Here is a 26,597-nt window from a genome sequence, read left to right as displayed (position 1 = left end):
TGTTGCTGCTTCCTCTGCAAGCCGCTTTGCAACCTGCCTCCACCCCAGCTCCTCCTTTTCACGTTGTGTCTGACTTATCATTGTCATTTCTGTTTGTCATTGATGCTGCTCTGTTCTGTTCCCGGGGGGTCTTTGCTGCTGCTGCTTCCTGCGTTAGGCTTTCCATGTAGGCGCATGGAAGGGCCGGGAGGGTTGGTCTCTCTGCCGCAGGCTTTACTTGTTTGCGTGTGGAAGGGCAGAGAAGTGTGCTCTCTCTGCCTTAAGCTTTCCATGTAGGCATGCAAAAGGATGGAGAGGTTGGCTTTCTCCGCCTTAGGCTTTCCATGTATGCGCGTGGAAGAGGCTTTCTGCGTAGGTCTAGGAAAGGCACAGAGTTTATAAACTGATGTTTTACTTCAATTCACCAATAATTTTCTCTGTTTTTTGGATACTTTGTTTACCGTGGAGGAGTTTTCTTCACAAATGTAGCATAACACAGAGTAATTGAGATACAAATGATTATTTGATTGATTATATATTAGTCTCATGTTACACCTTTTATGGATGCAAATATCAATAACTAACCACACTATGAATAGAATAAAAAATACCACCTGGTCCGTAAATGGAAAAAGAGTGTTTTACTCAGTTTATTGAACAAAATATCTTACAGTATCTTGGATATACATATATACATATTATCTTGTACTGTGTAACACGGTGTGTGAACCCCTGCAGTGACATCAATTGTAACGCTGTGCCTCCAAACTTCAATGGATGTTCAAGGAAATATTAACACATCATTGACTTCCAAACACATTATACAAATCTTAATATAGAAAGCACAAAAAATAAGAATTTATCAGTGAAAAGTACTCACTCTCAGGACAGAAAGGTTCTTCATACAAAAAACAACTTTTACAATATTTTTTTTCTTTCTTTTTTTGCAGTTACAGTTTGCAGGTAATAAATATACCTGGAATTCCCTCTGTTTGTTTTTTTTGTCACATGGTGTCGTTCTCTTTTCCTCGGCACGGAAATCACCAATAAGGACTTATTCTAGAACAAATAAAGTAGTGGCTCGGCCACTGGAGCTTCTGCTGTCGTCTCCACTGCTGCTGCCACATTATCAGCAGGCCTCTCAGATAACATACACATCAGTCTTCTCCCCGAGAAGCCAATACGTTCTCATTTTGCCTTTGCCCTGGAAAAACACAGAAATCAATAGGTTCATCAATGGAGATGAAGCAGGGGGTGGGAGGTGATATCCTCTATTAGGCTGCCCTTCGTTTTAAGGGTGACCCTGATGGTTACTGCAGCTCAGCTTACACCTCCACCAATGAAACATAATGCACAGTCAGAGAAACATCAGCCACATGGTCACACGTTCAAATTGTTAAAAGCATATTGCTGAAATGATTAGCTGATCATCAGAAAATTAATCAACAACCATTACCCAACATAGCTGGCCCCATCTTATCAAATGTGAGGATATAAAAGGAATATATTTCAGTTTTTACACCATTTTCTCTGATTTTGTGCAAGGCCATGGCCCAAAGTCCAGATTTAAGAGCACAATCCCCCTAAAAAATATTAACTAGACACTGAACGCCCTGTCTTTCATTTTGCACTGCAGCTGCACAGAGGGGCGGAGCTGTCCTCCCTCACTGTCCTCCACACTCAGTGCGCGGTCCACATCCTCCTCCTCTTCATCATCATCCGCCTGAATATTACTATCCTGTTGAAAGTGAGCTATCTGAATTATGAAATGGTTTTGTGCGTCCCTTTCCTCTGTTTTGTCACAGCTGTGTCTCGCTGGCAGACTCACTGCACTGATTGTTGGTCAAACAACTCTTTAAAGGCTCTGAAAGATGCGAAAGACGCAGAAAATCGAACCTGTTCCTAAAATTTTAATGATGGATGAAAGTTTTGGACTCAGCGTGCAAAGGCCTTTAATCTGGGGTTGGCTTTTACATTCACTTTTATTAATGAGTGTATTTGCAAACAGTAACCGACAATCCTGCACAGTGTACCTTTAAATACTTGGGCTAAATGTTTGTATTTGCTGCGTGTAAAGTCTTCCTCCTGAGGTTGCTAAAATCGCCAAATTCACAGAAACGCTGAGGACATACAGTAAGTGTCCTCCATAGAAGCTACAGCCTTGATTTTATAGACTAAATAATTAATTGATTAATAAAATAATAATCCTCAGACTAAGCTACTAAAATAAGACTACTGAAAATAATCTGCACTTTAAGGCCAGTGCATTAGCACAGGATTAGCAGCATAGGAGTCTTCAGTTATTTGAACATTGAAAGGTACAGAAATGAGATGTGAGGTTTTCAAATGGACGCCCCTTTGTAAGGTTAGATGTCAGTTTCAAACTTAAAATTTAGAGATAGAATTCTATCGCAAATCTTCATATTAACAACCACTGTGTCTTGTATTAAGTCTATAGACTAAATCACATTGTTTCTGGGTAGAAAACCCTCACACTGTGTACACAAAATGAAACAGCACTGGGCGTACGCTATATTTAGAATATTTTCACAGCTTTACCCAGCTGTCAGATGGTCCTTCCTTACAGGGAACTGAAGCCTCTATCTCAAAGCAACCAGACTCCAGTTGTTGGAGTCTGGTGGCTAGACTACCGCTGCCTCGACCAGTTAGTGTGCACAGTCATAATATTCCAAAAATAGGGTTAGTATTTCCAATAAGGAATGCATTTGTTTCATTTGATCCGTCCTGTTTTAAAAATAATTTCTGGTACATGTCTGAAAAAATGCAAACAAGTCATAATTTAACCCTCAGCTCTGCATCTGAGGCCAGATGAGTTGTACAGACAGACATTTTTTGCGGTGTGCAGTTACTCAGCGGTGACAAACACAAGTGGGAGAGCCTGTCTCAGTGCAGTGCTTGCTCCTTTCTGCTGCTTCAGCTCGGTCAGTTCCTAAAAAGTAAAGCACGGTCTCTTACCTTCATTTCTACGTCTCCTCGTAACTGGAGATCAAAGTAGCCAAACTCATCCAGCACTTCTTTGGTGGCCGAGGATACGTGGATCTTTAAGGCTGCAAAACACACCAAGAGACCAACAAAGAGCGTTTGAGCACAGTGAAAGACAACTCTGACAATATTTGCATCACCACCACTCTGCTTTTATCTCAGGCCTCGGGATACGCAGCAGACGAGGAAACTGGGGAGCCAGACGAGACGATGCATTCGGTCCCGTCAGTGGATGAAATGCTAACGGTGATGAAAACCTGTATTGTTTCGTCCAGTTAATGCACACAGTGCAGAGATGTGAGACGAGATTCCTGCCTGTGAAGTTCCAGGCTGTGCAGTTTATCGCTGGCTAAGGGCCCTTAGCTGTAAGTGCTATCAATTATTTACCAGTGGAGGCACAATACAGGAAGCGACTCAGTAGTTAATCAATACATCTGATGATTCGCTCGCAGAATATCCAACCACACTTTCATAACACCAGTTCCTGTCACTGCCAGTTAGGAGCAGAAATGTCAGTAGGAAGTATTCGACTCAGCAGGTCAATACGTATTACATTCAGCTTTGAAATCATATTTGTGCTGAAGGATGTTTCCATCCAAGCACATCAGGGGACAGAGAGGTAGACATGACAGTTTATAAGTTCAGTGGAGACAAAGATTCAATCACAGAGTGTGTTATGAGCACAGGATTTAATAAACTGTTCAAATAAGTGTTTATTTAGTGTTTACTGGAGTCCCCATTTACGTCTGGTTCCCCTACGCTTTGGACAGATTTCTAACAGCCTGAGATGTGCTGAGCCAGTCACAGCTGACACAGAAAAAGACAAAGAAAGTAAAGAGGAGCTCTGTTTTCAAACATAACCCCGCAGGCTGAAGCAGATGTGGAACTGTCTGTTGAAGCTGCTATCGTGTCAATGTTGAACAAGCTGCATGGTATATTTCTGCTAAAAGAACAAACAACTGCACTAAAAGATTTTCTTGAGAGGGAAGATCTGTTTGTTGTACTTATGACAGGATTTGGCAAAAGTTAAGGGGGATTTATACTCACGCGGCAGACCCTATGCCGTAGCCTATGCATGTGGCCTACGCCGTTGTGAGCATTTATACATGTCTGTGTCACTCTGCAGTTACACTTCCAAAACACTAGTCGGCGGCGGAGGTTTCTCAAAACACACCCAAAACACACATTAAACATGGCTTAATAGAGACAATTTCAAACACAAATCAGCTTCACTATAACTCGCAGCATTCACAGACAAAGCATTTGTCTTTATCTGGACACATTTCCCCACAAATACAACATGCTAATGTTTTTAGCACAAGCCTATGGCATTTTACATTGTATAAATTAGCCTAGCAGCTAGCGAACATTTCCTCTGCTCATATGAAGCCAGGGACAACAGCAACATTTAACAAAGGTAACGTTACAAAATCTGGCTCGATTACAACTCACAAGGTTCACTGACAAAACAACTGTCTGATACTGAACACGTTTTCAAAACAAATATAACATGCTAACACTATTAGCACAAGCCTATGGCATTTTACATTGTATAAATTAGCCTAGCGACGAGTGGACATCTGTCCATCCTGGAGGAGGATCCCTCCTCAGTTGCTCTTCCTGAGGTTTCTACCATTCTTATTCTCTGTTAAAGGTTTTTTTTTTGGGAAGTTTTTCTCTATCCGCTGTGAGGGTCCAAGGACAGAAGGATGCCGTATGCTGTAAAGCCCTGTGAGGCAAACTGTGATTTGTGATATTGGGCTTTATAAATAAAACTTAACTGAATAGAAATAACCTCTTAAATGCTTTTAGTTAAAGCCCTGAACACCATCCCTGAATAAAAAATGTCTCACGTGCAGTAGAGGTTATAGACATCCCTTTTGTAGAATGTCATTTGGTACAAGCTCTCAAATAGAAAATGTTATACCCAAAAATCACAGATGTGCCTTAGAGGGCTTTAAAATGGATCTGTCCTTAAACCATCAATATAGAAAAACCTCTTAAAAGAAGAAAAAATATAATGGGAAGAAGAAGAAACCTCAGTAAGACCAACAGGGAGAGGATCTCTCTACCAGGACACAGTAGTAGAATTACAATATGACAAATCTGATTGAGGAATATGTATAATTTATAGCAGAGTAACCACAATCTCAAGACAAAGAAGTCCTTGTAAACGCAAAAAAAAACAAACAAAAAAAACTGTAAAACCTGTTCTTCCTTGTTTCAAATCCAGATCTGGAGACATCTAATATAAAAGAAAAAACAGTGACACTCACCCTCTCCGTTGGACTCCATTCGAGACGCCGTGTTGACGGTATCTCCAAACAAACAGTATCTTGGCATTTTTAAACCGACCACCCCGGCACAGACTGGACCTATAAAACACAAGATAAATACAGTCACATTTTACAGCGGGAAAAAACTAAAATAACCGCCACGCTGAGAACTGCTGTCATTATGACACACCAGCGCCGCAGTGTAAATGTTTTTAAATAAAACGACAGAGGTGTGAGTGAATTGAAACTGTGCACAGATTGCTTTAAATTACTCTGACAATGCTAAGTACCAGCCTACACACGCTGGTCCGTCTCTGTTGCATGTCAAGTGTCTGATTAAGAACACAAACAGTGCCGCCATGAGCTGACACAGTCTAAATACTGTGTCAGGAGCCTCTCGTAAATTACATCAGACTAAATGCTGCCAACAGGTCAGATAAAACATCCTGAGTGTTTATGTCCAGTCAGGACACTGGTATCCAGAGCTGGGAAGTTACTAATCACTGCACGACAATGATACACACTCAGCTGCCAGATTATGAGATATACCTTGCTAAAACTAATACAGGCTAACACAGCAGTCCAGGAATAAATCCTACTTCTATGAAGCTTCAGTTTTTGAGATTACAGTAAAGACAAAAAGACAGACACGGCTGACTAAACTAATTATTTAGTCTACATTTTCACAAGCACTCCATTCATCCAGTTGTAGAGCACATTGGTTGTCACATTACACACACTACTGTACAAACATCGAAAATCTTTCTTGGACTCACAGTAGCATTGAAGTTTTGATAGCTGTGCAAACTTTTGATTACATGGTAGAAGAGAAATGTGCTTTGGCTGGTCCAAGTTTGTGAAATCTATTGTTCATAATTCTGCAAAATGTATTGTAATAAATGTGAGATCAGCCCAGAGCCCTTTCAGAGGGGAAAGAGACAAGTCATGCATGGGAAATCCCGATGCTGCTTCAATCACAAAACACATACTTGGACGGCTGACTGTATTTCCTGGTAATGGGAGCAAGAACTGAATAAGTTCCCATAATTACAATATTGAAGGGGCCTGTTTCAGCCCTCTGAATCACTGCCTGCATCTTCAATTGGCTCAACAATTCAAAAAGGTCTGGTGTTGTGCTCATTACCGGCAGTTTTCCCACCAGGAGACAATCAATTGTTGATAGATACAAGACGGAATTAAGAAGGGGGTAATCATCTTCCTGTGCCAGAGGGAGGAAAAGAGGTATACCAGTGAAAAATGATTAATCTGTGATCATCAACAGGATGAGGACTGGTCATTATGAAAGATTAAATCTGGGATCCTCCAGGTCACCTTAGTGCAGGTGCACAGTTCAAGATCAGGCTGATACCTCTTCCTAAGTGGACGTGGTGCGAACGAGCAAATGAGTCAGCATCAGATTGTTTCAGTTTTTCATTCATTCATTCATTTTCTGTAGCCACTTATTCTGTTAGGGGTCTCAGGGGGGCTGGAGCCTATCCCAGCTGACATTGGGTGAGAGGCGGGGTACACCCTGGACAGGTCACCAGACTATCACAGGGCTGACATCTACGGCCAATTTAGAGTCACCAGGAAGCCGGAGACGTGGAGAGGATCCTGCACGAGGGGTGGCTTCCCCACCCTGTGTTCAAACCTTGAACATACAATTGCTGTATGCGACAATGCTAACCACTGCACCAGCATGCCACCCCCACAGTTCAGGACCAGGCTGATACCCCTTCCTAACTGGACATGGTGCGAAAGACCAAACGAACCAACATCAGATTGTTTCAGTTTTTCACTTGTTTAAAAGAATGCTCACCCTGGCTCCATTTCTGTAAAGCTTTGCACACCTCCAACCTATTGTCAGAGCATCAGCAAGCCGTTGTTTAGACTCAATCAAGGCTCCCTGAATGTTGTTGTCCCTCGTAGTTGTTTTCCCTATCCGCCGGAGTTCGCTTGCTTGCTCTGTGTGAGGAAGAGGTGCGAGAGTTCAGACTCACCTGTGTGTATACCTATCCTGAGTCTTAGCTGGTCGTTGGGTCTGTGTCGGATCTTGAACGTTTTGACCTGTTCTAACAACGCCAGCGACATCCCAGCGATCTCTCTGGCGTGCAGTTTACCGTTCCGCACCGGCAGCCCTGACACCACCATGTAGGCGTCACCGATGGTCTCCACCTGAGGGACGAATCATGAAAAAAGATATACATCAAAGAGTAAAAATAAAACCTAATTCATCTAATTTTGCTTCCTCTGTAAGTCCTGAAGGCATCAATAAGTTGTATTGAGATGTTGGTGTTTGAGGTTTTGTTTCCCACTCGAGCTTTCACGCAATAAAATGCATCTTCCCATAATCCTGACTTACCTTGTACACATCAAAGTTATCGATGATGGCATCGAAACAGGTGTACAGATCATTGAGCAGCGTGACAACCTGTAGAGAGACACAAGAGTTGGAATAATGTGACTCCAGTAAAGCAACAAGGAGATAAGCACTGAACATGTTTAGCTTAACGCCTGTGTGCCAACTGACAGAACTGCAGCCTAAATAAGACACGCAAAAACACAGACTCCAAATCCAACATTTGACACTGTTGTCTTTTGTTTAACGGTTGACAGATTGGGCGGCCAGTGCGTCTGCAAAACCTCCCAGTCTCCCACATAATCTGTGTTTGTCTGTCGCTGGACGGTCGCCCGCCAAGGCTTACTGACAAACACATTCGCAGGATCATAAATCAAATCCACAGATGGAATATTACAAAACACAATCTGCATCAAATTTGCCAAATTGTGCGGCATAATGGTTGTGATGTAGCAGTAATGTCAGGGGTTGGCTGTTTGTTCAAAGACAAATGTACTATTCAGGCTTAAACTTTGATGTCAATTTTTATAATTGTGTTTGAGAAAAAAAAACAGCTGGGTCTTTATCTAGTCAGGACATTTTGTGCTGTACTCGAAGAGTCAGTAGTGTTAAGTGGATGAGAACATTAAACAGGGATGCTCTGTCATTTTGTCCATACTCTTAAAGGGACAGTTCACCCCTAAATCAAAAATACATAGATGTAGACACGGACAGACGACTTCCTGAAGTTCAAACTGAGCATCAGATCGGGGAAGAAAGGTGATTGAAGTGACTTTGAACATGGCATGGTTGTTGGTGCCAGACGAGCTGGTCTGAGTATTTCGGAAACAGCTGATCTACTGGGATTTTCACACATAACCATCTCTAGGGTTTACAGAGGATGGTCCCAAAAAGAGAAAATATCCAGTGAGCAGCAGTTCTCTGGGTGAAAATGCCTTGTTGATACCAGAGGTCAGAGGAGAATGGCCAGACTGGTTCAAGATGATAGAAAAGCAACAGTAACTCAAATAACCACTGGTTACAACCAAGGTCTGCAGAAGACCATCTCTGAAACAACAACACGTCCAACCTTGAAGCAGATGGGCTACAGCAGCAGAAGACCACACCAGGTGCCACTCCTGTCAGCTAACAACAGGAAACTGAGGCTACAGTTCACACAGGCTCACCAAAACTGGACAATAGAAGATTGGAAAAACGTTGCCTGGTCTGATGAGTCTGGATTTCTGCTGCCACATTCAGATGGTAGGGTCAGAATTTGGTGTAAACAACATGAAAGCATGGATCCATCCTGCCTTGTATCAACGGTTCAGGCTGCTGGTGGTGGTGTAATGGTGTGGGGGATATTTTCTTGGCACACTTTGGGCCCCTTAGTACCAACTGAGCATGGTTTAAACACCACAGCCTACCTGAGTATTGTTGCTGACCGTGTCCATCCCTTTATGACCAGGGTGAACTGTCCCTTTAAAGTCTGTCCTGTCACCAAACTCAGAACACAGGACACTTGGTGCCTGTGCATTGTGTCATATTAATGTAATGCCATTCTTATACCTTTTAGCCGTACACAGTATATGTTACACACAGCTGCATCTCCCTGGTCTTGATGCAGGCAACACCCCATTACAAACAGCCAGTACAATTACAGGTCAACACAAGGTGAAGTGTTTGATTGACTGAATGGCTGACAGTGGGACCGAGGGCCAAATCTCTGCTTGGCAGGGGGGTTGGAGGTGTCTGAGCTTTTTATATAGCCTGACAGGAGCAGCTGCAGACAATGCTGTGGGCTCACAACAAGTGCTGTCACCTCCTCTCTATGTTTTTTTGGGGTTAAAAATACACCACTGTATTGTGATTTATAAAGGCAGAAAAAGATAGTGGTCTTATTCATCATAAGACCCATAATGCATTAGTAAAACAGCATCATTGTCATTGAATTTCTGATATATAACCAACCATCATTTGAAGAACATCTACAAAGTGAGGCCATTTCTCTCTCTGAGCAACAAAGACATATTGATGCATGCTTTAATAACAAGCGGGCGAGACTACTGTAACGCTGTCCTTTCTGGTCTGCTGAGAAACACAATAACTCAGCTACAATTCATTCAAAATTCTGCTGCACAAGTGCCGACTGAGACCAAAAAGTTAACACAGATTACACCTATTTTTAAGTCTTCACACTTGTTACTTGTTGTGTTGATTTTAAAATTCTTTAATTAGTATATAAGGCACTACATGGCCAAGCAGAGCACCAGACTACCTCTCAGAAATGCTTTTAGTATATGAACGAGGACGACCCCTCAGATCCTCCGGTTTGTCTCTTTTAGCTGTTCCCCAAAGCAGAACAAAAAAACAAGCTCCAAGCTGCTGGACCAATGTTCCAGATGATGTGAGATGAGCCAAAAATATTGCATCCATTTTTATCTGCTTATCAGGAGCTGGGTCGCAGGGGCAGCAGGCCAAGCAAAGCACCCCAGACGTCCCTATCCCCAGCAATGCTTTCCAGCTCCTCCTGGGGGACCCTATAGCGTTCCCAGGCCAGATGAGATATGTAATCCCTCCAGCGTGTTCTGGGTCTGCCCCGGGGCCTCCTACCACTGGGACGTGCCTGAAACACCTCCAACAGGAGGCGCCCAGGAGGCATCCTTATCAGATGCCCGAACCACCTCAACTGACCCTTTCGACACCAAGGTGCAGCGGCTCTACTCTGAACTCCCTCTGGATGTCCGAGCTCCTTACCCTATCTCTAAAGCTGAGCCCAGCCACCCCACTGAGGAAAATCATTTCGGCCATTTGTATCCACAATCTCATTCTTTCGGTCACCAGAGCTCATGACCATAGGTGAGGGTTGGGACGTAGATGGACCAGTAAATCGAAAGCTTCGCCTTGCGGTTCAGCTCCTTCTTATCCATGATGGTCTGGTGCAACGCCTGCATCACTGCGGCCGCCGCACCAAACCGCCAATCCATCTTACGCTACATTCTACCCTCACTCATGAACAAAACCCCGAGATACTTGAACTCCCTGGCCTAAGGTAGTAACTCTCTCCCAACCCAGAGGAGGCAATCCACCGGTTTCCAGCAGAGAACCATAGCCTTTGATTTGGAGGTGCTGACCGCTTCACATTTGGTTGTAAACCACCCCAATGCATGCTGGAGGTCACGGTGTGATGAAGCTAACAGAACAACATCATCTGCAAAAAGAGGAGATGCAATTCTGAGGTCCCCAAATCGGACCCCTTCCTCCCCCCTGGCTGCGCCTAGAGATCCTGTCCATGAATATCACAAACAGGATCGGTGACAAGGGGCAACCCTGGCGGAGGGCAACACCCACTAAGAACGTGTTTGACTTTACGCCGAGTGAGCAGACGCAGCTCTCACATTGGTCATACAGGGACTGGATGGCTCATAATATCTTTCTGTAATATTCACAACATTGATATAAATGCAGTATTCAAATAGTTTCTGTTGAGGACCCCTCTGAAACCAAATCGACCCCCTTGACTGATAATGGCATCTTCGATGTGGAGTGACATGTTTACAGGTATATTACAACAACAATTGGTTAAATGTAACTGTATGGGATCTTTTGTTGTACTGTACAAATATCTGGCCTTGTAAAGAGACATTTTGAGAAAAGAGATGAAGATGAGAAGAATAAACGTCCGTTCTTGCGGTGATTCCACTCCATGTGTGGGTGTCAGATTGACCATCAACACTTCAGACCCTCTGCCTGGATGTGTGTCATCACGATAACGTATTTGCCCCAGAAACCTCTCTTTGGTATTTAAGAGAGAGGGAGATATGTGGTGGCATAATGTGACTCAACTCTGCGTCAACACACTCTTCCATCTAACAACTGTACTATTTTGAGTTGCAGCCCGTGTGTGGGAATGCACACTGTGGGAACTATGAGACACTCTGTAGGTAGAGACCTGATACTGCTGAGCACTTTTATGTATGAATAGAGAAAGAGAATTCACCATGATCACGAACAGAGATTTTTACAAGCTTTTAGATGAGCATAGCAGATGTTGAGGGAAGTCAGGAAAACTTGCACAATAACACTGACAGAAATGGTGAGCTGCAGAGAGGAGGACTGCAGTGACATATTGATTGCTGCGTACCTGTAGCGGTGTGCTCTCTGCAGACATGGATGTGAAGCCCACGATGTCGCTGAAGTAAATCGTGACGCTGTCGAAGGCTTCTGCCTGCACTGTCTCCCCTCGTTTTAGCTGCTCTGCTACTGAACTGCATGCAGAGAGAGAAAGACATGAGGTCAAAATGTTCATGCTGTGAAACTGTAAAGATAAGTTCAGAAGAATCTAGACACAAGGGGCAGTTAGTGATCAGAGGAGATTAACAAGTCTAAACCTAGTATATAGCTGAACTTTGTATGACACGCTAGAGGGCTTTTAATTTGAAACAGGAAGTGCCCCGCTGTTGTAGTCCAGCCAAAAACTTCATCTAAAATACATGTTAAACTTAAGAACAATACACTTAGACACACTGACACAGCAGAGGGGACCTGCTTTCTCTGGAGCTGTACCCACTGATCATTTAACGCAACCACTCCCCTCTTCAGCTCCGGTCGGCGATGTACATACCCGTGTGACTGGTGGAGGCTGCGCAGCCATTGGCAACAGAGTTAGTAGACTGCTAAACTAGAAGTGGATGACTCTACTGTGCCTGCTGTATGGGCCAAATGATGTGGAAGCAGCGCCAATCATCCGGGTTATAGACCCTTTCACTGTTAGTAAACAGTATGACAATTTTTGATGGGCGGGACTTAGCTGGAAGCGAAACAATTCTCCACAGACATTACCCAGGGCGAGCAAGCAAGTTCTGTTGGCTGTGTTAGACATTAGAGGAAGATGTTGCGAGTGGTGCTTTCAGAAATACTCATTTCGAGTGCCAGAACGCACTCTGGCAAAAACTAGATCGTTCCTAAATTTGGAGCGCTGTCTGAATGAACCGTTCGGTTATCCAGAGCACTGCACGACCCGTATGCTCTCACTCAGTGGATGGATGATGTGAGAGGATGGTGGGATGGTCGGCTTTGTGGTGGATTACTTTGCCAATCTTACAAAGGAAGACGATAGAAGGGTTTCCTCCAGTTTGTTTTGCTATCAAAGCTAACATTAGCTAATGCGCTACAAAGTTAGCGTTACAGAGAAATCCAATATTCCTCTTAATACCTCCCCAATTTCTGATGATGTGGACATGATAACCCTTATCAACATAACGTTATTCATCCCTACAACAGTAAATAATTTCTCCCTAACCTGATACAAAGTGTGTGCTGCACATGTGAGCATTTTTGATGATCGCCTCCGTCCAGTCCTTTCGTCTTATCGCATTTAACCATAGTTGTCTTCGTTTTTGCTGACGGGCAGTGTTGGGTGGTATGTGCTCAAATTTAAGTTTTGAGCCATGACTCCTTCTAATCTGGCTCCCAATAACACAACGACTGGTCACAGAGAAGAAACAAACAAAAAAATAGAGAAAGGAGTTTCCCACAGGGTTTTTTTTAAAATTCCCAAATTAAATCGGATAACGGATAATGAATAACGATTTGTTTTCCGTTTTTCTTTTCTTTATTATCAAATAAAAATACGGGAGACGGATCTTTTTTTTCCTTTTTTGTTTGGTCATTTCAAAACAAAAAACCGGTAATGGTTGGTTTTCCGTGTTTCAATTTGTTATTTCGAAACGAAAAACGAATGGCCGCGAAGTACACGGACCTCCATCAATGCCTATTCATTTTAAAAGAGCAACAGCCAATGGGGAAACACAAACACTCACGTCATCACCCACTCCAGCCAATAGTGTAACTTCATTACTCACTCACTCAGTCACTCATGTTCACTCACTGATGGACAGACTGTCATGTTTATAGGGCTGGCCTCGCATGCTGAGTTCCAGCCAAAAAATAAGGTTAAACAAGCGACTGCAGGCTCAAAGAGGTGGTGAGATAATGATGATTGTCTTGTTGACTCCACTTCCTCAAAGACTCGCAGACACGAAACACCTGGCAGGTTCAATTATAACCGCATGTCAGTTCATCTTTGCTTATTCTGCTGGCGTTAATTTCCTCCCTAATCAAATAATACCGACGGCAAAAACAGCGTGGCAAGAGTCAGCTAGTCTAATTCAAAAGTGTTGTGAGAAACGATTTCTGTCCTTTCTCTCAGGCCCTTCTCTGTGTGTCTGCACGGCTTTGAAGGAGGAACGATTTTTCAGTAGGAGAAAGGATAAATGTGCGAGAAAGATGAGATTTGCTACTGTGGTGTTATCCAAATGCACAAACCCACTATCACGTCTGCTCCTCTGTCTCACTTAATGAGCAGTTTGCCTGTCAGCTCTCTCTGTTCCCTTTCATCTACAGTGTGATCGCACCGAGGGGAAATGTGTATCTGTGAATAAAATGTGGTGTTGGGAGGGATTTCCAGTCTTTAATTAATACAGGGATTTAACACAATTGACAGTGTCATTGAGCCGTGCTGGTAACACTCGCCCTATTTGCTGGATTCAAGTTAATTGGAGTTTTAAGCTTTCAGGGTGGAAGGACAAAAGTGCGCATGTGATTGCTGTTTGTACTTACTGTGGTAAAATTTGATAGAGGAGGTTTTCTGCTTTCCTTTTCTCCTCCAGGTAGGCTTGTGTTCGCTCTTCCACCAGGTTCTCCAGGTTGTTGGCGTATTGCTCCATCCTGGACAGCAGGTTGTTAAGAATACTAGTGCTGCCCTCCCTGCGGAAAACACAAGCACACACACAGAAAAGAGTTAGGCAGTAAACACACAAACTGCTGGTCAGTGAAAACCTCGGGTCAAGAGCTCAGCTCAATGTGGTAAATAAAAGAAAATGGTTCAGATTTCACACAGATCCCTCTGGAGACACAGGAGGCAACTTTTCTTTCAGCAGTAGTACTCTGCAACACCTGTAAACAGACTGGTGTGTGGAATCGGTACAATTCGTCTTCAAGTTTTTGGTTATCTGTACTCATGTGAGATTCTACATCCTGTTTTTTTCTGAGTGCCAGTGTATTTTCTCAATCGTTACCGTTTATCAGAGCTCTCAGACTTTTTTGTGCAGCTATTGATGGACAGAAATGAACAAATGATTCTGTTTATGGTATGGTGTGTACTGGATAAGCACGTTGAATGTCCGAGTGCTAATGGATTCCAGTCTTTTCCAGGGTGTCTACAGATATAACCAAGTTAAATTTAAGACCTTTAATACCACCTATATGAAATTTAAGACCAAACATGCAATAGAAATACACATTATATATATGAACAGTGAGGAAAATTACAACAATTGAGTGAGTTTAAATTTAATGTGCCTAATGTAAAAAGAAAACAAAATCTCATCGCTGTCATAAACACTATTTATTATTGCAATTCTTCGCTCTGTCCAATGATTGTAAACAGTCACTTGGTCTGTCAGGCTGGAGAAATTTTAGCAGTAATGTGGCCTAAAATATTTAAGACCCATAGAATCTGAATTTAAGACTTTTAAAGGACCTATAGACACCCTGTTTCCCCCCCGCTGTTATCATAGCGTACTGCTCATACTGCCTGCTTTGGTGAGTGAATAGAAGCGAATGAATTGGACTCGAGTCCAGACAGTAAACGACTATGTTCTCTTGAAATGCAAAGGAATTTTGAGGCAGCAAAAGCTTGAGATATCCCCATTTTTAGTCCCTGGCATCGGCCGAGCTCCAGAAACTCTAGGTCCCACATTTCCCAAGATGCAATCAACAGCATGTTTTTGTTGGACCTTCCCTGCCTGGTTAATATCCTGTTTGTAATGCAGCTCTCTGTTCAAACACTGTTAGTCTGAGACAACAGTGATGACATCATCAGCATTATTTTCCCAGACTTGCTCCTCCAGACCCAAAGAAGATAATCTACAACTGTTAGTAGTTAGTAGTACTTACCATGACAAGAAAACTGACCTTAACGACCATCAGAGGTTAAGTGGCAGTGTAAATGATTGAGGTAAAAATCTAATCATTCAAAGGCCTCACGGTATCTTTGAGTGCTGTGGATGTCTCTCCTCCAACATGGCCATGAGACATTTATGTTTAAATTTTGATTGCGTACAGTATCTTTCTATATAACCTAGTAGAGGGAATCAACAGAGGCGCCCCGAAACGATATTGTCATGATGCTTGGGTCGCAATATATTAAGATATATTACCTTTTTTAACCGCAAATTAATAATTATAATATTTTTTTCGGCGGCACGGTGGTGTGGTGGTTAGCACTGTCGCCTCACAGCAAGAGGGTTGCCGGTTCGATCCCGGGTGTGGGAGCCCTTCTGTGCGGAGTTTGCATGTTCTCCCCGTGTCTGCGTGGGTTCTCTCCGGGCACTCCGGCTTCCTCCCACAGTCCAAAGACATGCAGATTGGGGACTAGGTTAATTGATAACTCTAAATTGTCCATAGGTGTGAATGTGAGCATGAATGGTTGTTTGTCTCTATGTGTCAGCCCTGCGATAGTCTGGCGACCTGTCCAGGGTGTACCCTGCCTCTCGCCCGATGTCAGCTGGGATAGGCTCCAGCCCCCCCGCGACCCTCAAGAGGATGAAGCGGTTAGAAGATGAATGAATGAATGAATGAATATTTTTTTCATGGTACTCAAAGACACTTTACATTAGTTAAAAATGATCATAAAACAGACTACAATAAAATAAACACAACATCATTCACACATTAAAGAGATGAGTTTTGATGAGTGATTTGAATCAGGAGAGGTTGATGCAGTCTCGAATGTGTTCAGGGAGTAAGTTCGGGAGGGAGGGGGCAGCTACGGAGAAGGTTCTGTCACCCCAGGTCTGGTGCTTGGTCCTGAGTGGCGGATTTAGGAGGTTTGCATCACAGGAGCGGGGACTGCAAGTGTGGTGGTGGAGCAGGTCGGTGAGGTAGGAGGGGGCCTGGTTATGGAGGGCTTTGTAAGTGAGGAGAAGGACTTTGAATTGGGTGCGTTGTGGAGCTTCAGTCTGTTCATCTCACTTCAGTCATTTTTATTGCAGAAACAAAAAGTAGTGGACTGAAAAAGCAACAGATTTTATTACTCTAGTACGCTACCAAAGTTTAAGTTGTATTTGCAGCATTAATCTATATAATTAAATATCGATATTTGGCATTCCTGTATCGATACAATATTGCCACACAAAATATTGCGATACTGTACTGTATTGATTTTTCCCCCACCCCCACCATGAACACACAGCAGCTGTTGTTACCCTCCAACATGGAGGAAAAACAGACACTCCAAACATTCGACGGGTCTCTATCTACGTCTCTACTGCTGCCATCGTAGCATTTCACATACATTATAATGATATGATATATGACTGTGTGATTAATGTGTGTGTCTCAGGGCATTTCTACATGCCTATGCTTACACACACGCACGCACGCACGCGCGCGCATTTACTCTGACGGAGCAAGAAGGTGAGTCATCCACACCACCGTGGCGGCTAAAAGCATCAATGCCTGGCAAACTGCCATGTTTCTTGTGGGTCACAGATCCTACACACACCCACATGTTGTTTAAGTTTAAAGAGCGAAACATCAGAGGGAGACATGAAAGACAGTGATGAGTATCACCGCACTGAGCTCAATCACACAGGCCGTGCACTGTTTACTGCACCGCAAATCACAGACGGCCATATTTTCCCACCATTCATCCAAACCAAACTCAGAAGCGTCTCCATGCTGAGCGAGATGCTAAAGAGACGAGCAGCCAGAAAATAATCACTTCGGCAAGTGATTCAATCCTGTATCCTGTTAATCCTTCGAAAGCAAGTGGAAAACATCTCTCAGATAAATCAGATAACTCATTTGTTGCCTCTACTGTTTGTACGTCTGAAATTTTGTTCGGCCACGGACCAATAAACCGTGAGCAGTAACCACCACCGCCTCTTTTGTTGACCTCGCCATGACACCAAGGTCAGAGGCAAGGAGAAAGAGGGCAGCTGCTGCTATCTCGCATGGTTATTAGCTGCTGATGTCTGAGCCGATTTCCTAAAAAAGCAACTATTATGCAGCTGTAAATTCATAGGAAGGCTACTGGAAAGCTTGATGTCATCTGGCACTAATTTGAGGGAAAATGGGAACGATTTTAAATTGGTAAACTACCAGTTAATTAAGTCTAATTAATTGTCCGTGTAACCCGATGAGTCGGGCAGTCAGTGCACAGCAGGTCACCTCAACATGTGATAATGTGAAAGTAATCTACAGACAAGCATAAAATTCAGCAAACATGAATAAATGTTCCAATAATAACTTAATATTTATTGACATTGTGTGTATCATCAATTTACCATCAATCAGGACATGTTTTTGGAATTCAACAAGTCCATAGCTACACTGTACTTAAAAAGGATCTATTATGTTCATTTTCAGGTTCATGCTAGTATTTAAGGTTTCAACTAGAACATGTTCACATGCTTTAATGGTCAAAAACACTTTATTGTCCTACTGTCTGTGCTGTAACACCTGCTGTATTCACCCGTCTCTGTTTTAGTGCCTCTATTAGTCCCACACGTAAAAAAAAAACCTAGTCTGCACTGATTGGCCAGTGTTCTCGAGTCTTTCCTATCTTGGCATCTTTGCACTGCAAGTCCCCAGGAACAGCTCTGAGCTTTGCAGCCAATTTTACATAGTGGACAAAAGTGGAATTGCAACATCTGGGTCCATCACGTGATGCCACAGGCCGCAGGAAGACTTCTCCCCGAAACATCTGCAAATCAGTAGATACATTTTTTTGAGCATCACAACCCCTGCAAAATAACTGATCACTATCAGGATTTGATCCATTTAGTCTGATAACACTTCCAAAGTCTAGGCGAGTCACATGATTAAATAATTTTTTCCATCATTTAAGCTGAACCATCATTTAAGCTAAACCGGAAGTTAGCCACTCGATCAGGGGAAGTCTATGTGAGCTTGCTCTGTGGGACCCATGGTGCAGAAGATCTTGGTAATTTCATACCACGGAAACAAAGCTTTTCTGGCTTCATGCGCCACTGAACAACTCTCACAGGAATGAATGGGGCTCTGCCTCCAGCACTGTATCTAGTTATCTTTATAAATCCATACTGCATTGTCATTGCAGCCAGGGAATGACTGTAACAGTGGAATATGATCCCAAATCAGGGGATCCCAAGCTCACACGTTTCACTGACATTAGCATGTAGCTACATGTAGCATTGTAGGCAATGTAGTGTACTACTTAAGATGAAAACACACTGGTGCTGCCACAGTGTGGCGCGTCATGTGATGCATGCTAAGTACCGCCCCTAGCACACACGGGATGCGTCACACTGCAGCTTGTCAACAGATGACCATGCAAAGTTATTGCTATTTTTACTTAAAGATCTGTACTTCCTCCACCTCTGCGTTAGCTTAAAATCATGTGTGGACAGCCCCTAATTAAAGTTGACTTGACTTATTAAACTGCCAATCCCCAGAGCTATGACTCGCCAGGAAATATATTTTTGGCCATAGTCTTATGGTGATGGGATTGTGGGTTGTTTAGCTCAGGATATTTCTCTCAACAATGAGTCTCTCCTCCTCAATTCTTTGTCTCCCACGAAAAACAGCAACAGAGTTCTCTTTATGCATCCATGGTGAGGAGAGGAGTCAAGCTGCCATAGGAGCAGAGAAAAAGAGCTTCTACGGGAGCTGGCATGTACAAGCAGAAAGTGAGTGGGAGGAAAAAGCATTGAATTCCGGGGGCAGCAAGCTGGAAATAGGACAGTGGCATCTGGGGGTGCCAACGTGTGTCTAGCCACCAACAGTGTGGGGTTGTACACTGAAAATACTAGGGGCGCATTTTTTGACGCATGGCATTCGCACCGGTGTGTTGTGGCCTTTACAGTCATGTGCCCGGAGCATAAAGGAATCCAGCACACTATAATGTCACACTGCAGCCAAAGTAAAAAACAAAGTGTTGAAAACAGAGTGTTCAGAACAGTCAGAGGTGCGAGGTTTTTACTCTCAGGGATTACTTCGACATACATTTACCTCGTTATTTGAAATTTTAGCTATGTTAAATATGGACATCCTTCATTAAAACACTATACGTAATACTAGACACAAAACATAAAAGTATAATAAGTCCACTTTGACTGTCTCTGACCCCAGGAATAATCTTATCCATGGAATTTAATGGCCATTCTGGTGATTTATTATTGCCCGATTTTTCCTGTTTGTACCAAATCATATTTTTGTCCAGGAAACTCCCTGAGCAATTATTAAAATATTACTGACAGAATTAGACTGTTTTATCTATTGAACACTTTGTGCAGTTGCAACCGGACATAAATGACACTTGCACGCTCCTGTAAAATCTGATGGCATTTCACCTGGAGATGAGCCTACAGCAACTTGACAGATTTAAATACATTTAAATAACTTAGATCTCTTGAGTCTAAATTATTTATTCAAAGCTGTAACTTCCCCAACCAGCCTTGACGTAGTTTCAGGGAATCATGGCTGTCACCAGCCAGTCAGCGCGTTTGTCTATCACTGTGTATTTTGATGCAGATCTGGATCTAGACGCTGATTAAAAATTAAAAACATTTTCAACTATTTATAAAACAAATGTAGAAGACTGTGCAGTCTTGGCAGAGGAAAGCGCTCTCTGAGTGCTTTCTTGTTTACAAAGTGGCTAAACATTCAGGAAGTTACATTTTCCTCAAATCTGAGGGCTGATGTGCCACTTGTCTCGGAGAAAAACGCAGTCGAGGGTAAAAGAAAAATGGGTTTTATAATGTGAGAAAAATGAAATAGTGAAATAAACATAAGTGGTGCTGGCAAACAGTGAGAGACTTGATGTGCACGGGGAGAGGTCAGCTATTCATGGCGAGCAAAGTGTCAGCTCTCTGTGTGGGTTAAACTGACCCGTTTACTGCTGAACACCCCTCTTGTTACCGCGCCCTTCAAGCCCAAGCTCTCACACACACACACACGCACACATGCACACCAAAAATAACAGGCCATCCATCATGTCATGTCAACAACATACATTTACCTAATGAAAATAACCGGCAAACAGAGCATTAACGCACAGGCCTCAGTGGCCGAGGCACACACACGGGGAGGTACTTTGTACGCAGCTGTCAGAGCATCCTTGAGTGCTTCTGAGGATGTCAATCATACAGAGCTCTCTACTCCAAGCCACTGCAAATGGAAAGCTATACATCACTGGGCTCATCCTGCGCTGACTTACAGAGCTAACAGAGGAGAGGTCAGGCTGGGAGGATAAACAGCCACACAGATCTGTTTACAGAGTCCCGTCCAAACCACCTGTTTTTAGATTGCTGCTCCAAATCAACACAAGCTGTCACGCTCATTCTGTCTTTAAAGGATCGTAGCTTCTGCATCTGTCTGCATTTATGTTTTGAAAACTCTCCCTCGCTGGTGAAGTAAAATATGGCCTGGCATCCACGAGAGAACAGCAACCGTATCATGCAAAAAAAATGACAGTTGACAGTTTCCTCCTCATCACATCGCTGTGCGCATATCGTTTGTCCTTGAGGTTCAAGGCTCAGCAGTCACTATACAATACAGTAGTGCACAAAGACATGCAGCTCCAGTCTTATGAATTTGATTTCACAACAGTGTAGCTTGTGTGCTGTTTGGCATCCAACTCTCAAATCTCTGACATCAGAGTGTCCTTGAACTCACCAACGAGGAGGTGACAGCCACAAAAACAATAAAGGCACTGAAATCTTCACTGTGATGGATTGCTTGTTTGAAGCGTACTTCATATCTCTGCATTTGCTGTGATGCTCTGGCAAAGCAGAACGGAGTATTATCTGTGCTGATTGTAAAAGTCAACAGCAAGTTCTCCGTTCAAATAATGAATATTAAAAAATGTTGGACAAGGAGTTTCAGCAGGCTTGAAAGATGGACTGGAAGCATCACTGGTGCATTAGCTGTACCTCCGAGGCTAAAAAATGAAGCTAATGTGGAAGTGCTCAAAACTGCAGTTCCTCTAATGACCACTTGAGGCTGGCTGACGCGAGTCACTTCCCATAGACGGCCATGTTAAAATGCCCAACTTTACAGCAGAAATAACGCCACCATGTACCAGGGTGAATATTTATATAACTCACATGTTTATGTTTTATTAAGGCTTAAAGTTTTGCATAATTAATGGTGTGCTGCTTTGAGTGACTGGCTGCCTGCGAGGCGTCAGCTTTGGCTCTTAGTCTGGTCCACCCCTCGGTCCTTCAAAAGTTGACTCTCTTTCCCACATATGATCATCTTGGGACACTACTGGCTCAAAAAAATCCAAGATGTTGACAGCAAAATGCCAGACTCAAGGCTTTAAAACTGAAGTCCACAAATAAATGGGTGACATCACAGTGGCTACGTCCTTTATTTTTACACAGACTATGATTCTGATACCTGGACAATCCGTTGTCATACTAAAGGTCGTCTATCGAAACCTCAGTACCTACCAGACTGACTTACAACATAGTTTTCAGTGCCTTTTTTGGTGCCAGATTGTTGCGTAGCTAGTTACGTGTGACAGTGAGGCTGTGGTGTCTGGAGCAGAGTATAAAGTTAAACGTCGTGGTGCAATGTGAATACATATTAGGCTTTTTGTTACAGAAGAAATGCTACAAGTCCAAGTTCCTATGTCATCCTTCCCACCTGCTGATTAAAGTGAAGGGGGTTAGCCCCGAAGTTAGCAAAGTTAGCCTCCCTTAGGGTATACTGTTAATGTGGACCACCTATTATTAATGAAGTGACACTCTCAGCCGTTCCTGAAGACATAATGGAGAAGTGCCCAGTTGCCGAGTCTTTCTTAAGTTAAGGACACAACTACTGATCCCAACTCCAATATTATTTCTCCTCTAACAGTTAATACAGAAGGTGTTAAAGTGTAGTTGGGTTAGGTTTGTCTTATTATGAGTTTAGGTGATTTGGTTGATAGTGTTTTCTATATATTCATATGTTTATTTTAAATATAATTCAAGCTGTTAAAGGTTAATATTCAATTTCAAGTTACAATTAGCCTTTGCAATAAAAAAAAGCCAGCAGCACAGTGTTGTAGTGGTTAGCGAGAAGGTTCCTGGATTGAACCCAGGGTGGGGGAGCCCTTTCATGCGGAGTCTGCATGTTCTCCCCGTGTCAGCATGGGTTTTCTCCAGGTACTCCAGCTTCCTCCCACAGTCCAAAGACATGCAGGTTAATTGGTGACTCTAAATTGCCCGTAGGTGTGAATGTGAGTGTGAATGGTCGTCTGTCTCTATGTGTCAGCCCTGTGATAGTCTCTGGTGTTAGCTGGGATAGGCTCCAACGTCTACAGCATAGCTACTGAATGTAGCCGCTGTAGCTAACTGTGATTAGTCAGCTTGGACTGCCAGTAGAAAATGTTGGCATTGTACATTTCTGCAAACCATATTTTGTACATTTCATTTGTATCATATCAACATTTCCAAAGAGACGTAGTTCTAATAGGTGAGGCAGCTGCCAAGCTGCAAACAACTGTTCAAGACCAACGAACAACAAAACTGTCTGTCCATTAGCAAGACATCATGTTTGGAGGTGTTTTAAGCCAAAGCATAATGTTTTTTTAACCATAACCAAGCAGTTTTTGTGCCTAAACCTAACCACACATTAACCACAGCGTAAAGTTTCAACATATCTGCTGCAAAAAAGTGTACAAATGTTACATGTTTTTCTCCTGCGAGCTTCCAGTGCCAGTGGAACTTGTCGATGTGGAAGACAACATCAGGAAAGGTGGTTTTCTCCTTCTCAATAACACACATCTAACAAAGCGATCTCCACTGTTCACTCTCTATTATGCTGAATGAAAGGATGTCGACATGATTGCTTTGGCTATTGATTGCACGGCAATAGTGTCCTCTCCAGCAGCGAGACGAGGTAAACCTGCGTCATCGCTCAATATCACAGGGTGAATTGAAAAATGCAAACACAATAAGACAATGTGAGGCGAACGACTAAAGCACAACACGGCCTGGTGGTAAATACAGGTGAAAATCAGCACTGAGCTACACAAGTGTAATTCAGTGTTAAGCTGAGCACAATACCGCACAACATGACCATGTTAGAAGCAGAAAGGTCCAAGTTGCCATTCAGTGTAATGGACCGTGACCGGTGTTTTGATCTCCATGTCACAACTCACGGGACAGGAAGGTCGACTGCAGCTGGCAGAACATTACAACCTCTGGCAGCTGAACTGTATGTTCTCAGCACTTTGCTTACCCTCCTCAACCCTGATGTAACCTTTAATTATACCCTTAACACCTTTAACACTGTTATGCCAAGTTATGGGGAATTATGTCACACATACAGTGTGTACTTCAGTATCTGTTTGTTCCAATGGCTGCATTGTTGGAAACTTTTAGGACTGGAATTATAAAGGCCCTGAAAACGTATTTTTGCAAGTTGCAGATTCAAATCATCAGTCGTTAATTTTTTTTTTTCCCCACGTGCTGTGCAGTGTATTTCTGAGGACGTTTTGATCCCCAGATTTAGTTGCAGAGTGAGCGCTCTTTACTTTCAATATACTCTTTGGTATAGTCAAGGGAGATACTGCACCATCAGGCTTTAAAATAACATTATCTTCTCTCTTCTGCTTACAAGTGCTGAGTTAATAGCTCACAGAATACGACATGTCTTGTGTTGGCAAAAAATGCTGTTGCACGTTTCAGATCCATCGATAGTGCAGTTAGCTTGTTTGCTATATCATGTGAATGCTGGTTTCACACTGAACGTCCCGTTGAGCAAAGGACGTTTTGGCATAGTTTTGTTGCTGTGACTTTAATTTATTGAGGCTTTTCTCTGGTTTTGGATGTTTGTTTACCATCGAGGCATAAGAGGGTTTAAATTCATCGTAGCATGAGGTGAGTAACTGATACACAAATGATCATTTCGGGGGTGAAGTATGCCTTTCATATTTATAACTCACTATGTCACTAGAGAAGATCTCATAATTATGAGGTCATTTTTGTTAAATTATGAGATATTCATTCATTTATTCATTCTTCTTTCATAACCGCTTATCATGTTAGTCACCAGACTATCACAGGGCTGACACATAGAGACAGACATAGAGTCACCAATTAACCTGCATGTCTTTGGACTCAGGGAGGAAGCTGGAGTACCTGGAGAAAACCCACGCTGACACAGGGAGAACATGCAAACTCAAATCCCCCACCCTGGGGGGTTTGCTGTGAAGCGACAATACTAACCTCTGCACCACCGTGCCGCCTAATTATTGGATAGTTTCCTTTTAATTCTGAGATATTTTCTGCAATTTTAAGTCCTCTTCTCATAAGTATGAGACATGACAGTCAAAATTACAAAACAAGGCCTCCATTTTTCTTCTCTGGTGAACTGAATGAGCTTCACTTGTGTCTGGCTTAACTTGAATATTTTCACTTTAGTTTAATGCTGCTTTCACATTCACGCAATGGCCTGAGTTACTACTTAACTTGCATGTAAACTTTAGCTTAAGTGAATTAAATAGATCAAATTCAAGTCACCCGACTGAATTAGGACATAATTTGACCTGTAGCAGCTCATGTGAACCCGCTGCAAACCTTCACAAGTTATCGTACCGGACAATTAATTTGTTATTGTTGTTTGATACAGAACACACATTTTACTCCTATTACTCTGTGTTTTAACTCCTTTTTTTTTTTTTTTTACCATTTTCATTATCATATCTGTTCATAAACATAAGTATTTTACACTTTCCCAAACAGCTCCTGCCAGCCTCTAGTCAAATACGAAATGTGCTGTAAGTTGTGTGTGTGTTTGCTCTAGCGTCCCTTTGTATCAGCAGGATGCTTCATACAGTAACTCTCTCTGACAGAGCTTCCCGACTCCAGGGAAAACTTGCGTGCCTCCCTTCCTGCATCGACAAAAAACTCAGACCCAAAATATGCATATGAATGATTCATGGGATCATTGAAAACAATAGCAGAAACACGGACTCACACACTCGCCCTTCTTACACAAACACACGCATGCACACGCACTCGGAGATGGAACGGCAGCAAAGAGCTCTTCCTGTCAAGAGCCGCCTGTCAGGAATTACAAACAGCCTTTTATCTAAAATTGCCTCGACGATTTCCAGAACATGATTCTTTTTCCTGTTTGTCTTTTTTAATCTCTCAGACCTATCAACTTGCACAGCAGTCAGAGGGACATCGGGTTTCGACACTGTGTCCGTAACTTGAGCTGGCAGGGGAGATACTGATAGTTTGAGAAAGAACAGACTGTCGATTTCAATTTGTGAAATTATCTCCGCCTTGAGAGGGAGGATGGAAGTGTGGAGAACATTCAATTAATAAGGAGTGCTTCCAGATACTCGTGTTTAGGTGTAATTTAATTTTGTCACAGTTTACCCAAGTTTAAAAATAAGTGTTGTCTCACTTAGCTTGCTTGTAGTATTGGGATATGTCTACAGTCTGATTTGAGTGAACTGACTCTTTAAGGAAAAGCACTATGAGACTGAAGGTGAAGTTCAGTACTCACTTGTTGAGCTTGGCCATGTAGATCTTGATGTGGCCGAAGTCGGGCCTCTCTGCGGGGTCCTCGGCCCAGCAGCCCTCCATTAGGATTGTCAGCTCCTCCGAGTGGCATCTGTTGTCTGTTGTCGGCCGGAAGTACGGCTTCTGACCGTTCCTCACCTTCTGTACGATCTCTGTGGTGGAGAGGACATGAGAGACTCAATTCACATTGGAATCCGTATATCTCCAAATTTTTGACTGATTGAATTGAATTTAGATTAGCATTAAATGCTTAAAGCTGGTTTTATTTTGGCATCACTGGGCAAATATCCTTTAATAGACTTAGAGCTTATTGTAATTCAAGTGGACTGAAATAACGAGACCTTTTCAGGCTTTAAAAAAACCCATCCCTTGACAGGAGACTTTTGCCAATTACAGGTTATTTCAGAGAGAGGATGTTCCTCCTGGCTG

The 26,597-nt window shown here is 42.8% G+C and overlaps 1 protein-coding gene across 1 annotated transcript in view; it reads right to left on the bottom strand.

Annotated features, from left to right (window-relative positions):
* Positions 1-599: 599 nt before the first annotated feature.
* The window catches only part of npr2 (natriuretic peptide receptor 2), a 97,385-nt gene continuing 71,387 nt past the window's right edge, over positions 600-26,597 (bottom strand). Inside the window, exons 15-22 of the mRNA XM_050053138.1 lie at positions 26,152-26,320; positions 14,218-14,364; positions 11,741-11,864; positions 7,621-7,689; positions 7,259-7,433; positions 5,259-5,357; positions 2,956-3,047; positions 600-1,183 (exon numbers count right to left, since the gene is read on the bottom strand). Coding sequence (XP_049909095.1) covers positions 1,121-1,183; positions 2,956-3,047; positions 5,259-5,357; positions 7,259-7,433; positions 7,621-7,689; positions 11,741-11,864; positions 14,218-14,364; positions 26,152-26,320 — 938 coding nt within the window. The 3' untranslated portion in view covers positions 600-1,120. The remainder of the gene's footprint in view (positions 1,184-2,955; positions 3,048-5,258; positions 5,358-7,258; positions 7,434-7,620; positions 7,690-11,740; positions 11,865-14,217; positions 14,365-26,151; positions 26,321-26,597) is intronic.

The sequence above is a fragment of the Epinephelus moara genome, chromosome 9 (assembly GCF_006386435.1).
Source record: "Epinephelus moara isolate mb chromosome 9, YSFRI_EMoa_1.0, whole genome shotgun sequence".
In the NCBI taxonomy this organism is placed as follows: domain Eukaryota; kingdom Metazoa; phylum Chordata; class Actinopteri; order Perciformes; family Serranidae; genus Epinephelus; species Epinephelus moara.
The sequence above is the reverse complement of the archived record's forward strand: the minus strand, read 5'-3'. Positions and strand labels throughout refer to the sequence as shown.